This window comes from Salmo salar, chromosome ssa18, assembly GCF_905237065.1.
Source record: "Salmo salar chromosome ssa18, Ssal_v3.1, whole genome shotgun sequence".
NCBI lineage: Eukaryota > Metazoa > Chordata > Actinopteri > Salmoniformes > Salmonidae > Salmo > Salmo salar.
The window spans coordinates 42222736-42239112 of NC_059459.1; the positions used below are offsets into that span (position 1 = coordinate 42222736).

General features: G+C 48.4%; 1 protein-coding gene across 10 annotated transcripts in view; it reads right to left on the reverse strand.

Moving 5' to 3' along the window:
- The window catches only part of LOC106613940 (dedicator of cytokinesis protein 1), a 729054-nt gene that overhangs the window by 571955 nt on the left and 140722 nt on the right, over positions 1-16377 (reverse strand). For all 10 annotated transcript variants that reach the window (XM_045701156.1, XM_045701154.1, XM_045701151.1 and 7 more), the window contains exons 17-18: positions 14777-14880; positions 9554-9737 (exon numbers count right to left, since the gene is read on the reverse strand). In XM_045701156.1, the coding sequence (XP_045557112.1) occupies positions 9554-9737; positions 14777-14880 (288 nt within the window). The remainder of the gene's footprint in view (positions 1-9553; positions 9738-14776; positions 14881-16377) is intronic.

Here is a 16377-nt window from a genome sequence, read left to right on the forward strand (position 1 = left end):
AGGAGAGGAGAGGAGAGGAGAGGAGAGGAGAGGAGAGGAGAGGAGAGGAGAGGAGAGGAGAGGAGAGGAGAGGGACTCAGCCAGCAGGGGGAGAGGGAGGTGGATGAGGAGAGCAGAGGGACTCAGCCAGCAGAGGGGAGAGGGAGGTGGATGAGGAGAGCAGAGGGACTCAGCCAGCAGGGGGAGAGGGAGGTGGATGAGGAGAGGAGAGGGGCTCAGCCAGCAGGGGGGAGAGGGAGGTGGATGAGGAGAGGAGGGGCTCAGCCAGCAGGGGGGAGAGGGAGGTGGATGAGGAGAGGAGAGGAGAGGGGCTCAGCCAGCAGAGGGGAGAGTGAGGTGGATGAGGAGAGGAGAGGGGCTCAGCCAGCAGAGGGGAGAGGGAGGTGGATGAGGAGAGGAGAGGGGCTCAGCCAGCAGAGGGGAGAGTGAGGTGGATGAGGAGAGGAGAGGGGCTCAGCCAGCAGAGGGGAGAGGGAGGTGGATGAGGAGAGCAGAGGGGCTCAGCCAGCAGAGGGGAGAGTGAGGTGGATGAGGAGAGGAGAGGGGCTCAGCCAGCAGGGGGAGAGTGAGGTGGATGAGCAGAGGAGAGGGGCTCAGCCAGCAGAGGGGAGAGGGAGGTGGATGAGGAGAGGAGAGGGGCTCAGCCAGCAGGGGGAGAGGGAGGTGGATGAGGAGAGGAGAGGGACTCAGCCAGCAGAGGGGAGAGGAAGGTGGATGAGCAGAGCAGAGGAGACGGACTCAGCCAGCGGGGGGAGAGTGAGATGGATGAGGAGAGGGACTCAGCCAGCAGGGGGGAGAGTGAGGTGGATGAGGAGAGGGACTCAGCCAGCAGGGGGGGAGTGAGGTGGATGAGAGAGACTCAGCCAGCAGGGGGAGAGTGAGGTGGATGATGAGAGGAGAGTGGCTCAGCCAGCAAGGGGGAGAGTGAGCAGAGGAGAGGGGCTCAGCCAGCAGGGGGAGAGTGAGGTGGATGAGGAGAGCAGAGGGGCTCAGCCAGCAGGGGGAGAGTGAGGTGGATGAGCAGAGGAGAGGGGCTCAGCCAGCAGGGGGGAGAGGGAGGTGGATGAGCAGAGGAGAGGGGCTCAGCCAGCAGGGGGAAGAGGGAGGTAGATGAGCAGAGGAGAGGGGCTCAGCCAGCAGGGGAGAGAGGGACGTGGATGAGCAGAGGAGAGGGGCTCAGCCAGCAGGGGGAGAGAGTGAGGTGGATGAGCAGAGGAGAGGGGCTCAGCCAGCAGGGGGGAGAGTGAGGTGGATGAGCAGAGGAGAGGGGCTCAGCCAGCAGGGGAGAGAGTGAGGTGGATGAGCAGAGGAGAGGGGCTCAGCCAGCAGGGGGGAGAGTGAGGTGGATGAGCAGAGGAGAGGGGCTCAGCCAGCAGGGGAGAGAGGGAGGTGGATGAGCAGAGCAGAGGGGCTCCACAAGGCTCCTACGTCTGTTTTTCTGACCACTACAAGTAGAGAGGAGGCACAGCAGACGATCTCTCAGGTCATTTCATCTCGCTAGTTCTCAAGCTGTCCTCCTGCCTGTGACAAAGTCTCACGATGGCAGAGCCAACACCCTGGGAAGAGAAGAGACCACAGCCACTTCTCTTCACCTCACCAATACTGTCAGCTCTCAGGGCTGGCGGACACATAACTCTAGCTTAATTAAAAGGAGAGTTTCATCTCAGATGGAAAGAGGCTGGGGACTCTGGGATATCCGTGAAGCTGTCTGGCTGTCCACAGGGAACCACATTAAAGATATTTAAACTGAGATGAGGTAGAGGAAACCACCAGTAACGCTTCCATTAAGATCAATGAAATGGGGGGGAGGGTGGAGGGTGTGTAATATAGTAGGGGGAGGATGGAGGGTGTGTAATATAGTAGGGGGGAGGATGGAGGGTGTGTAATACAGTAGGGGGAGGATGGAGGGTGTGTTATATAGTAGGGGGGAGGATGGAGGGTGTGTAATACAGTAGGGGGGAGGATGGAGGGTGTGTAATATAGTAGGGGGGAGGATGGAGGGTGTGTAATATAGTAGGGGGAGGATGGAGGGTGTGTAATACAGTAGGGGGAGGATGGAGGGTGTGTAATACAGTAGGGGGAGGATGGAGGGTGTGTAATACAGTAGGGGGAGGATGGAGGGTGTGTAATACAGTAGGGGGAGGATGGAGGGTGTGTAATACAGTAGGGGGAGGATGGAGGGTGTGTAATATAGTAGGGGGAGGATGGAGGGTGTGTAATATAGTAGGGGAGGATGGAGGGTGTGTAATACAGTAGGGGGGAGGATGGAGGGTGTGTAATATAGTAAGGGGAGGATGGAGGGTGTGTAGTAGGGGGGAGGATGGAGGGTGTGTAATACAGTAGGGGGAGGATGGAGGGTGTGTAATACAGTAGGGGGGAGGATGGAGGGTGTGTAATACAGTAGGGGGGAGGATGGAGGGTGTGTAATATAGTAGGGTGGAGGGTATGTAATATAGTAGAGGGAGGATGGAGGGTGTGTAATATAGTAGGGGGAGGGTGGAGGGTGTGTAATATAGTAGGGGGAGGGTGGAGGGTGTGTAATACAGTAGGGGGGAGGATGGAGGGTGTGTAATATAGTAGGGGGGAGGATGGAGGGTGTGTAATATAGTAGGGGGGAGGATGGAGGGTGTGTAGTAGGGGGGAGGATGGAGGGTGTGTAATATAGTAGGGGGTGAGGATGGAGGGTGTGTAATACAGTAGGGGGTAGGATGGAGGGTGTGTAGTAGGGGGGAGGATGGAGGGTGTGTAATATAGTAGGGGGGAGGATGGAGGGTGTGTAATACAGTAGGGGGTAGGATGGAGGGTGTGTAGTAGGGGGGAGGATGGAGGGTGTGTAATATAGTAGGGGGGAGGATGGAGGGTGTGTAATACAGTAGGGGGGAGGATGGAGGGTGTGTAATACAGTAGGGGGAGGATGGAGGGTGTGTAATATAGTAGGGGGAGGGTGGAGGGTATGTAGTACAGTAGGGGGGAGGATGGAGGGTGTGTAGTAGGGGGAGGATGGAGGGTGTGTAGTAGGGGGAGGATGGAGGGTGTGTAGTAGGGGGAGGATGGAGGGTGTGTAGTACAGTAGGGGGGAGGATGGAGGGTGTGTAGTACAGTAGGGGGAGGATGGAGGGTGTGTAGTACAGTAGGGGGGAGGATGGAGGGTGTGTAGTAAGGGGGAGGATGGAGGGTGTGTAATACAGTAGGGGGGAGGATGGAGGGTGTGTAATACAGTAGGGGGAGGATGGAGGGTGTGTAATACAGCAGGGGGAGGATGGAGGGTGTGTAATACAGCAGGGGGAGGATGGAGTGTGTGTAATACAGTAGGGGGGAGGATGGAGGGTGTGTAATATAGTAGGGGGGAGGATGGAGGGTGTGTAATACAGTAGGGGGTAGGATGGAGGGTGTGTAGTAGGGGGGAGGATGGAGGGTGTGTAATATAGTAGGGGGAGGATGGAGGGTGTGTAATACAGTAGGGGGTAGGATGGAGGGTGTGTAGTAGGGGGGAGGATGGAGGGTGTGTAATATAGTAGGGGGAGGATGGAGGGTGTGTAATATAGTAGGGGGGAGGATGGAGGGTGTGTAATACAGTAGGGGGGAGGATGGAGGGTGTGTAATATAGTAGGGGGGAGGGTGGAGGGTATGTAATACAGTAGGGGGGAGGATAGAGGGTGTGTAATATAGTAGGGGGAGGATGGAGGGTGTGTAATACAGTAGGGGGGAGGATGGAGGGTGTGTAATACAGTAGGGGGGAGGATGGAGGGTGTGTAGTAGGGGGGAGGATGGAGGGTGTGTAGTACAGTAGGGGGGAGGATGGAGGGTGTGTAGTACAGTAGGGGGAGGATGGAGGGTGTGTAGTAGGGGGAGGATGGAGGGTGTGTAGTAGGGGGGGAGGATGGAGGGTGTGTAGTACAGTAGGGGGAGGATGGAGGGTGTGTAGTACAGTAGGGGGGAGGATGGAGGGTGTGTAGTAAGGGGGAGGATGGAGGGTGTGTAATACAGTAGGGGGGAGGATGGAGGGTGTGTAATACAGTAGGGGGGAGGATGGAGGGTGTGTAATATAGTAGGGGGGAGGATGGAGGGTGTGTAATACAGTAGAGGGGGAGGATGGAGGGTGTGTAATACAGTAGAGGGGAGGATGAGGGTGTGTAATACAGTAGGGGGGAGGATGGAGGGTGTGTAATACAGTAGGGGGGAGGATGGAGGGTGTGTAATACAGCAGGGGGGAGGATGGAGGGTGTGTAATACAGCAGGGGGAGGATGGAGTGTGTGTAATACAGTAGGGGGGAGGATGAGGGTGTGTAATACAGTAGGGGGAGGATGGAGGGTGTGTAATACAGTAGGGGGGAGGATGGAGTGTGTGTAATACAGTAGGGGGGAGGATGGAGTGTGTGTAATACAGTAGGGGGGAGGATGGAGGGTGTCTAATACAGTAGGGGGAGGATGGAGGGTGTGTAATACAGTAGGGGGGAGGATGGAGGGTGTGTAATACAGTAGGGGGGAGGATAGAGGGTGTGTAATACAGTAGGGGGGAGGATGGAGGGTGTGTAATACAGTAGGGGGGAGGATGGAGGGTGTGTAATACAGTAGGGGGGAGGATGGAGGGTGTGTAATACAGTAGGGGGGAGGATGGAGGGTGTGTAATACAGTAGGAGTGAGGATGGAGTGTGTGTAGTAGGGGGAGGATGGAGGGTGTGTAATACAGTAGGGGGGAGGATGGAGGGTGTGTAATACAGTAGGGGGGAGGATGGAGTGTGTGGTGTGTAATACAGTAGGGGGGAGGATGCTGACCAGCAGTTTGGGTGACTCCACGCTGACCAGCAGTTTGGGTGACTCCACGCCGACCAGCAGTTTGGGTGACTCCACGCTGACCAGCAGTTTGGGTGACTCCACGCTAACCAGCAGTTTGGGTGACTCCACGCCGACCAGCAGTTTGGGTGACTCCACGCTGACCAGCAGTTTGGGTGACTCCACGCCGACCAGCAGTTTGGGTGACTCCACGCTGACCAGCAGTTTGGGTGACTCCACGCCGACCAGCAGTTTGGGTGACTCCACGCTGACCAGCAGTTTGGGTGACTCCACGCCGACCAGCAGTTTGGGTGACTCCACGCCGACCAGCAGTTTGGGTGACTCCACGCTAACCAGCAGTTTGGGTGACTCCACGCTGACCAGCAGTTTGGGTGACTCCACGCTGACCAGCAGTTTGGGTGACTCCACGCTGACCAGCAGTTTGGGTGACTCCACGCTGACCAGCAGTTTGGGTGACTCCACGCCGACCAGCAGTTTGGGTGACTCCACGCTGACCAGCAGTTTGGGTGACTCCACGCTGACCAGCAGTTTGGGTGACTCCACGCTAACCATTACAGTTTAGTCATTTAGCAGACGCTCTTATCCAGAGCGACTTACAGTAGTGAATGCATACATTTCATGTCTTTTTTTTTGTGTTCGTACTGGCCCCCCGTGGGAATTGAACCCACAACCCTGGCGTTGCAAACACCATGCTCTACCAACTGAGCCACAGGGAAGGCCTGTGGCTCACACGCTAACCAGCAGTTTGGGTGACTCCATGCTTACCAGCAGTTTGGGTGACTCCACGCTGACCAGCAGTTTGAATGCAGGTGCCTGAGATCCATATTGTGACAAGTCTTCCTCCGCTCCTTGGTGTTCCTCATTAGAGGCATTCTGAAAGTTCTTCCTTCTGCATCTTATTTAGACCGATGTTCCCGAGGCAGAATAACAACAAGCCAAACTACAGGTTCGCACATAGCTGCATCTTCATTAAAGCTACAGAGGAAAGTGGCCTGTGTACCTCTGGGGGTCATATAACACATTGACAGTAGGGCCAACATCAGGCATCAGGAATCAACAGAGGAGAGGACACAGGTCTGACTTCTCCCATCACATGCAGGGTTCTGGCAGGGTTCTGGCAGGGTTCTGGGTACAGGGGTGTAGTTGGATGCTGTTGCCATCTCTTACATTACACTGCTACAGTGTTATAATTCTAGTGAACGTCCAACACCACACAGTGTTATAATTCTAGTGAAATGGACCACACCACACAGTGTTATAATTATAGTGAAATGGACCACACCACACAGTGTTATAATTCTGGTGGATGGACCACACCACACAGTGTTATAATTCTAGTGAAATGGACCACACCACACAGTGTTATAATTCTAGTGAATGGACCACACCACACAGTGTTATAATTCTAGTGAAATGGACCACACCACACAGTGTTATAATTCTAGTCAATGGACCACACCACACAGTGTTATAATTCTAGTGAATGGACAACACCACACAGTGTTATAATTCTAGTGAATGGACAACACCACAGTGTTATAATTCTAGTGAATGGACCACACCACACAGTGTTATAATTCTGGCGAATGGACCACACCACACAGTGTTATAATTCTAGTGAATGGACCACACCACACAGTGTTATAATTCTGGCGAATGGACCACACCACACAGTGTTATAATTCTAGTGAATGGACCACACCATTCACTAGAATTATAACACTGTGTAGTGTGGTCCATTCTAGAGTGTGTATCAATGTTGTCCTGCAGATCAGATTCCACATCAGAGAGAAGCTCTCTGTCCCTCCACTAAGACCATTCTGTACGTCAAGCCATCAACCTCCTGTTGATTTAATACACCCAGGTACTTCTGCAGAAACCATGTGTCCTAAATGGCATCATCTTCCCTATTTAGTGCACTACTTTTGACCAGGGTCAATAGGGGTCCATAGGGCTCTAGTCAAAAGTAGTGCACAACATAGGGAATAGGGTGCCATTTTGTCCGCAAACTGTGTCTCTGCATGGCCTTCTTTACCTGTTTTATTTCTGTGGGCGCCAGCAGCAGAGTGGCTTCATATTGTTATGGACACTTCACTCAGAGGGACAGAGAGAAGAGCAGCACAGCAGTAGAAACACAGGAGAGAGAGAAGAGCAGCACAGCAGTAGAAACACAGGAGAGAGAAGAGCAGCACAGCAGTAGAAACACAGGAGAGAGAGAAGAGCAGCACAGCAGTAGAAACACAGTAGATAGAGAAGAGCAGCACAGCAGTAGAAACACAGGAGAGAGAGAAGAGCAGCACAGCAGTAGAAACACAGGAGAGAGAGAAGAGCAGCACAGCAGTAGAAACACAGGAGAGAGAGAAGAGCAGCACAGCAGTAGAAACACAGGAGATAGAGAAGAGCAGCACAGCAGTAGAAACACAGGAGAGAGAGAAGAGCAGCACAGCAGTAGAAACACAGGAGAGAGAGAAGAGCAGCACAGCAGTAGAAACACAGGAGAGAGAGAAGAGCAGCACAGCAGTAGAAACACAGTAGATAGAGAAGAGCAGCACAGCAGTAGAAACACAGGAGAGAGAGAAGAGCAGCACAGCAGTAGAAACACAGGAGAGAGAGAAGAGCAGCACAGCAGTAGAAACACAGGAGAGAGAGAAGAGCAGCACAGCAGTAGAAACACAGTAGATAGAGAAGAGCAGCACAGCAGTAGAAACACAGGAGAAAAGCAGCACAGCAGTAGAAACACAGGAGAGAGAAGAGTAGCAGAGCAGTAGAACCACAGGAGAGAGAGAAGAGCAGCACAGCAGTAGAACCACAGGAGAGAGAGAAGAGCAGCACAACAGTAGAAACACAGTAGAGAGAAGAGCAGCACAGCAGTAGAAACACAGGAGAGAGAAGAGCAGCACAGCAGTAGAACCACAGGAGAGAGAGAAGAGCAGCACAACAGTAGAAACACAGTAGAGAGAGAAGAGCAGCACAGCAGTAGAAACACAGTAGAGAGAAGAGCAGAACAGCAGCAGAAACACAGCAGAGAGAAGAGCAGCACAGCAGTAGAAACACAGTAGAGAGAAGAGCAGCACAGCAGTAGAAACACAGCAGAGAGAAGAGCAGCACAGCAGTAGAAACACAGTAGAGAGAAGAGCAGCACAGCAGTAGAAACACAGCAGAGAGAAGAGCAGCACAGCAGTAGAAACACAGCAGAGAGAGAAGAGCAGCACAGCAGTAGAACCACAGCAGAGAGAGAAGAGCAGCACAGCAGTAGAAACACAGCAGAGAGAAGAAAGTCAGGACAAAGTTCTGTCACCATACAGGGAGGGGAAAAGCAATGCACCTTTGTCTACATCTACACTTCAAAAGGCTCCCTTATTCCCCATGGGCTCTGGGCTCTGGTCAAAAGCAGTGCTCTATATAGGGTGTAGGATGCAGCCTTGTGTTCTGCTGCAGCCTCTCATTCCTGAGAGAAGAGGTGTGTAGAGAGAGAGAGAGAGAACTGCTGCATATAGCTGCTATGTGACTGGACTGTAATGAAGCTGTACTTACACAATACTGAGTTGCTTCAATGGTTCCCTGGGAGCATAGCAGAAATTCTCTTTTAATTCTCCATCTCCACTGTTTCACATGATCTGAGTCAGAAAGCTCTTTATTCACAATGTGTCTTTATGGTGGGACGGACGGGAAACGGCTGTAGGCTAGTAAAAACTATGAATTTAAAGTGCCAAAAGATGGGCTGTTGCAGTCAGTGCCCCAGTCTTCCCCTGGTCTTTGTTCTCATTGCTTCAGTTTTTCATCTCGCCTTTATTGCCATGTTCATCCCATCTTGTAGGCCGAGACAGATTGAAAACCATCCTACTGTTTGGTTCATTCTTCTGACAAATGGCTGTTTAGTTCACAGATACTCAAAAGGAGAGGAAGCCATGAATCCCAGAAGTCAAGAGTCAAGTTCACAGCACAAAGCAACCAGTCTAACAATACACATTCTATATAGTTATAATGAGGTATTCAATGGTACAGTCCTAGATGAGGGACATATCATTCTATATAGTTATAATGAGGTGTTCAATGGTACAGTCCTAGATGAGGCTGATATCATTCTATATAGTTATAATGAGGTGTTCAATGGTACAGTCCTAGATGAGGCCCATGTCATTCTATAGAGTTATAATGAGGTGTTCAATGGTACAGTCCTAGATGAGGCTGATATCATTCTATAGAGATATAATGAGGTGTTCAATGGTACAGTCCTAGATAAGGCTGATATAATTCTATAGAGATATAATGAGGTGTTCAATGGTACAGTCCTAGATGAGGCTGATATCATTCTATATAGTTATGATGAGGTGTTCAATGGTACAGTCCTAGATGAGGAACATATCATTCTATAGAGTTATAATGAGGTGTTCAATGGTACAGAGAGAGAGATGGAGAGAGAGAGAACGGTAGAGAGAGAGAGAAGTAGGGAGGGCTGGAGGGAGAGAGAAAGGTGGAGAGAGCGAGAGAAGTAGGGAGGGCTGGAGGGAGAGGGAGAGAGCGAGAGGTGGAGAGAGAGAAGTAGGGAGGGCTGGAGGGAGAGAGAGAGGTGGAGAGAAGGATGTGGAGAGAGAGAAGTAAGGAGGGCTGGAAGGAGAGAGAAAGGTGAAGAGAGAGAGAGAGAAGTAGGGAGGGCTGGAGGGAGGGAGGGAGAGAGAGAGAGGGAGAGAGAGTAGAGGAGGGAGAGAAGGCAGGAGGCGATGCTGTATTGGGCTAGAGGGAGAGAGAGTCTTTTTACCGTTCTGTGTGAGCTTGGTAGAACACACCAGGGTTGCTATCTGGAAAAAGTCCTTGCTGATGGTACAGTTGCCCAGGTTGTGTGTGCCCTTCCCTGTGGTGGACAAGCCCTTCTCCTCCAGCTCCACCTTGGTAGCAGGAACGTTCAGGTACAGAGACGAGTCCTCCAGCTTCTTAGCCTCCGCCTGGGGGTCATAGAACACAGAATTAAAGATACAAATATACCTTGTCCGTGGTGTTATATGTTCTACCCTGTATATGATGAGGTGGTGTTATATGACCTACCCTTTATACGATGAGGTGGTGTTATATTACCTACCCTGTAAATGATGAGGTGGTGTTATATAACCTACCCTGTATGTGATGAGGTGGTGTTATATGACCTACCCTGTATATGATGAGGTGGTGTTATATGACCTACCATGTATACGAAGAGGTGGTGTTATATTACCTGTCATACGATGAGGTGGTGTAAAATAACCTACCCTGTATGTGATGAGGTGGTGTTATATTACCTGTATATGATGAGGTGGTGTTATATCACCTACCCTGTATATGTTGAGGTGGTGTTATATGACCTACCCTTTATACGATGAGGTGGTGTTATATTACCTACCCTGTATATGTTGAGGTGGTGTTATATGACCTACCCTTTATACGATGAGGTGGTGTTATATTACCTACCCTGTAAATGATGAGGTGGTGTTATATAACCTACCCTGTATGTGATGAGGTGGTGTTATATGACCTACCCTGTATATGATGAGGTGGTGTTATATGACCTACCATGTATACGATGAGGTGGTGTTATATTACCTGTCATACGATGAGGTGGTGTAAAAAAACCTACCCTGTATGTGATGAGGTGGTGTTATATTACCTGTATATGATGAGGTGGTGTTATATCACCTACCCTGTATATGTTGAGGTGGTGTTATATGACCTACCCTTTATACGATGAGGTGGTGTTATATTACCTACCCTGTAAATGATGAGGTGGTGTTATATAACCTACCCTGTATGTGATGAGGTGGTGTTATATGACCTACCCTGTATATGATGAGGTGGTGTTATATGACCTACCATGTATACGAAGAGGTGGTGTTATATTACCTGTCATACGATGAGGTGGTGTAAAATAACCTACCCTGTATGTGATGAGGTGGTGTTATATTACCTGTATATGATGAGGTGGTGTTATATCACCTACCCTGTATATGTTGAGGTGGTGTTATATGACCTACCCTTTATACGATGAGGTGGTGTTATATTACCTACCCTGTATATGTTGAGGTGGTGTTATATGACCTACCCTTTATACGATGAGGTGGTGTTATATTACCTACCCTGTAAATGATGAGGTGGTGTTATATAACCTACCCTGTATGTGATGAGGTGGTGTTATATGACCTACCCTGTATATGATGAGGTGGTGTTATATGACCTACCATGTATACGATGAGGTGGTGTTATATTACCTGTCATACGATGAGGTGGTGTAAAAAAACCTACCCTGTATGTGATGAGGTGGTGTTTTATCACCTGTATATGATGAGGTGGTGTTATATCACCTACCCTGTATATGTTGAGGTGGTGTTATATGACCTACCCTTTATATGATGAGGTGGTGTTATATACCTACCCTGTAAATGATGAGGTGGTGTTATATAACCTACCCTGTATGTGATGAGGTGGTGTTATATGACCTACCCTGTATATGATGAGGTGGTGTTATATGACCTACCATGTATACGATGAGGTGGTGTTATATTACCTGTCATACGATGAGGTGGTGTAAAATAACCTACCCTGTATATGATGAGGTGGTGTTATATTACCTGTATATGATGAGGTGGTGTTATATTACCTGTATACGATGAGGTGGTGTTATATTACCTGTATACGATGAGGTGGTGTTATATTACATACACTGTATATGATGAGGTGGTGTTATATTGCCTAACCTGTATATGATGAGGTGGTGTTATAATACCTACCCTGTATATGATGAGGTGGTGTTTTTATACCTACCCTGTATATGATGAGGTGGTGTTATATTACCTACCCTGTTTATGATGAGGTGGTGTTATATTACCTACCCTGTATATGATGAGGTGGTGTTATAATACCTACCCTGTATATGATGAGGTGCTGTTATAATACCTACCCTGTATATGATGAGGTGGTGTTATATTACCTGTATATGATGAGGTGGTGTTATATTACCTACCCTGTATACGATGAGGTGGTGTTATATTACATGTATATGATGAGGTGGTGTTACATTGCCTACCCTGTATATGATGAGGTGGTGTTATATTACCTACCCTGTATATGATGAGGTGGTGTTATATGACCTACCATGTATACGATGAGGTGGTGTTATATTACCTGTATACGATGAGGTGGTGTAATATTACCTACCCTGTATATGATGAGGTGGTGTTATATTACCTACCCTGTATATGATGAGGTGGTGTTATATTACCTACCCTGTATATGATGAGATGGTGTTATATTGCCTACCCTGTATATGATGAGGTGGTGTTATATTACCTGTATATGATGAGGTAGTGTTATATTACCTACCCTGTATACGATGAGATGGTGTTATATTACATACCCTGTATATGATGAGGTGGTGTTATAGTACCTGTATATGATGAGCTGGTGTTATATGACCTATCCTTTATACGATGAGGTGGTGTTATATTACCTACCCTGTAAATGATGAGGTGGTGTTATATAACCTACCCTGTATGTGATGAGGTGGTGTTATATGACCTACCCTGTATATGATGAGGTGGTGTTATATGACCTACCATGTATACGATGAGGTGGTGTTATATTACCTGTATACGATGAGGTGGTGTAAAATAACCTACCCTGTATGTGATGAGGTGGTGTTATATTACCTGTATATGATGAGGTGGTGTTATATTACCTGTATACGATGAGGTGGTGTTATATTGCCTAACCTGTATATGATGAGGTGGTGTTATAATACCTACCCTGTATATGATGAGGTGGTGTTATTATACCTACCCTGTATATGATGAGGTTGTGTTATATTACCTACCCTGTATATGATGAGGTGGTGTTATAATACCTACCCTGTATATGATGAGGTGGTGTTATATACCTACCCTGTATATGATGAGGTGGTGTTATATTACCTGTATATGATGAGGTGGTGTTATATTACCTACCCTGTATACGATGAGATGGTGTTATATTACCTACCCTGTATATGATGAGGTGGTGTTATATTACCTGTATACGATGAGGTGGTGTTATATATTACCTACCCTGTATATGATGAGGTGGTGTTATATTACCTACCCTGTATATGATGAGGTGGTGTTATATTACCTGTATACGATGAGGTGGTGTTATATATAATACCTACCCTGTAAATGATGAGGTGGTGTTATATTACCTACCCTGTATATGATGAGGTGGTGTTATATTACCTACCCTGTATATGATGAGGTGGTGTTATATTACCTGTATACGATGAGGTGTTGTTATATTACCTACCCTGTAAATGATGAGGTGGTGTTATATTACCTGTATACGATGAGGTGGTGTAATATTACCTACCCTGTATATGATGAGGTGGTGTTAAATGACCTTCCCTGTATATGATGAGGTGGTGTTATATTACCTACCCTGTATATGATGAGGTGGTGTTATATTGCCTACCCTGTATATGATGAGGTGGTGTTATATTACCTACCCTTTATATGATGAGGTGGTGTTATATTACCTACCCTGTATATGATGAGATGGTGTTAGATTACCTGTATAGGATGAGGTGGTGTTATATTACCTACCTTGTATATGATGAGGTGGTGTTATATTACCTACCCTGTATATGATGAGGTGGTGTTATATTACCTACCCTGTATATGATGAGGTGGTGTAATATTACCTGTATATGATGAGGTGGTGTAATATTACCTGTATATGATGAGGTGGTGTTAAAATTACCTACCCTCTATATGATGAGGTGGTGTTATATTACCTACCCTGTATACGATTAGATGGTGTTATATTACCTGTATATGATGAGGTGGTGTTATATTACCTACCCTGTATATGGTGAGGTGGTGTTATATGACCTACCCTGTATATGATGTGGTGTTATATTACCTACCCTGTATACGATGAGGTGGTGTTATATTACCTACCCTGTATACGATGAGATGTTGTTATATTACCTACTCTGTATATGATGAGGTGGTGTTATATTACCTACCCTGTATATGATGAGGTGGTGTTATATGACCTACCCTGTATATGATGAGGTGGTGTTATATTACCTACCCTGTATATGATGAGGTGGTGTTATATTACTTGTATACGATGAGGTGTTGTTATATTACCTACCCTGTAAATGATGAGGTGGTGTTATATTACCTGTATACGATGAGGTGGTGTAATATACCTACCCTGTATATGATGAGTTGGTGTTAAATCACCTACCCTGTATATGATGAGGTGGTGTTATATTACCTACCCTGTATATGATGAGGTGGTGTTATATTACCTACCCTGTATACGATGAGGTGGTGTTATATTACCTGTATATGATGAGGTGGTGTTGTATGACCTACCCTGTATATGATGAGGTGGTGTTATATTACCTGTATATGATGGTGGTGTTATATTATCTACCCTGTATACGATGAGATGGTGTTATATTACCTACCCTGTATATGATGAGGTGGTGTTATATTACCTGTATACGATGAGGTGGTGTTATATTACCTACCCTGTATATGATGTGGTGTTATATTACCTAGCATGTATATGATGAGGTGGTGTTATATTACATGTATACGATGAGGTGGTGTTATATTACCTACCCTGTAAATGATGAGGTGGTGTTATATTACCTGTATATGATGAGGTGGTGTTGTATGACCTACCCTGTATACGATGACGTGGTGTTATATTACCTATCCTGTATATGATGAGGTGGTGTTATATTACCTGTATACGATGAGGTGGTGTTATATTACCTACCCTGTTATGATGAGGTGGTGTTATATTACCTACCCTGTATATGATGAGGTGGTGTTATATTACCTGTATACGATGAGGTGGTGTTATATTACCTGTATATGATGAGGTGGTGTTATATTACCTACACTGTATATGATGAGGTGGTGTTATATTACCTACACTGTATATGATGAGGTGGTGTTATATTACCTACCTTGTATACGATGAGATCGTGCTCTCCGTCCCTCAGGGTCGTCCCATCGTACCTCATCAGCTTCACAAACGACAGGGCGAATATCTTCTCTGATTTATCTTTGGCTGCAGGGGGAGGAGGGGATACAGAGGAGGTGGTGTTTTAGCTGGAAAGGCGGCGAGGCTGGAACTGGGCTTGGTTTGGGGGCTGGGCCCAGGTTGGGCTGGGAGCTGGGCTTGGCTCGGGCTGGTCTTGGCTGGGGCTTGGAATGGGAATGGGCTGGAGCCCATCACTGGTCATTAGTCTCACTGCCTTTGGAGGGTCCAGAGGGACACAGAACAGGGGCAGGGTAACAAGGGTGAGGCTAAAGCAGCTTAGCTCAGCTGTCAACAGCTAGTTAGAGCCTCGGCCCACAGAACCAGACAACCAGTTAGAGCCCCACTGAACCAGACAACCAGTTAGAGCCCCGGCCCACTGAACCAGACAACCAGTTAGAGCCCAGGCCCACTGAACCAGACAACCAGTTAGAGCCCCACTGAACCAGACAACCAGTTAGAGCCCCACTGAACCAGACAACCAGTTAGAGCCCCACTGAACCAGACAACCAGTTAGAGCCCCACTGAACCAGACAACCAGTTAGAGCCCCACTGAACCAGACAACCAGTTAGAGCCCCACTGAACCAGACAACCAGTTAGAGCCCCACTGAACCAGACAACCAGTTAGAGCCCCACTGAACCAGACAACCAGTTAGAGCCCCACTGAACCAGACAACCAGTTAGAGCCCAGGCCCACTGAACCAGACAACCAGTTAGAGCCCGGCCCACTGAACCAGACAACCAGTTAGAGCCCCACTGAACCAGACAACCAGTTAGAGCCCCACTGAACCAGACAACCAGTTAGAGCCCCACTGAACCAGACAACCAGTTAGAGCCCCACTGAACCAGACAACCAGTTAGAGCCCCACTGAACCAGACAACCAGTTAGAGCCCCACTGAACCAGACAACCAGTTAGAGCCCAGGCCCACTGAACCAGACAACCAGTTAGAGCCCAGGCCCACTGAACCAGACAACCAGTTAGAGCCCAGGCCCACTGAACCAGACAACCAGTTAGAGCCCAGGCCCACTGAACCAGACAACCAGTTAGAGCCCAGGCCCACTGAACCAGACAACCAGTTAGAGCCCCGGCCCACTGAACCAGACAACCAGTTAGAGCCCAGGCCCACTGAACCAGCAACCAGTTAGAGCCCCACTGAACCAGACAACCAGTTAGAGCCCCACTGAACCAGACAACCAGTTAGAGCCCCGCCCACTGAACCAGACAACCAGTTAGAGCCCCACTGAACCAGACAACCAGTTAGAGCCCCACTGAACCAGACAACCAGTTAGAGCCCAGGCCCACTGAACCAGACAACCAGTTAGAGCCCCACTGACACACCAGTTAGAGCCCCACTGAACCAGACAACCAGTTAGAGCCCAGGCCCACTGAACCAGACAACCAGTTAGAGCCCCACTGAACCAGACAACCAGTTAGAGCCCCACTGAACCAGACAACCAGTTAGAGCCCCACTGAACCAGGCAACCAGTTAGAGCCCCACTGAACCAGGCAACCAGTTAGAGCCCC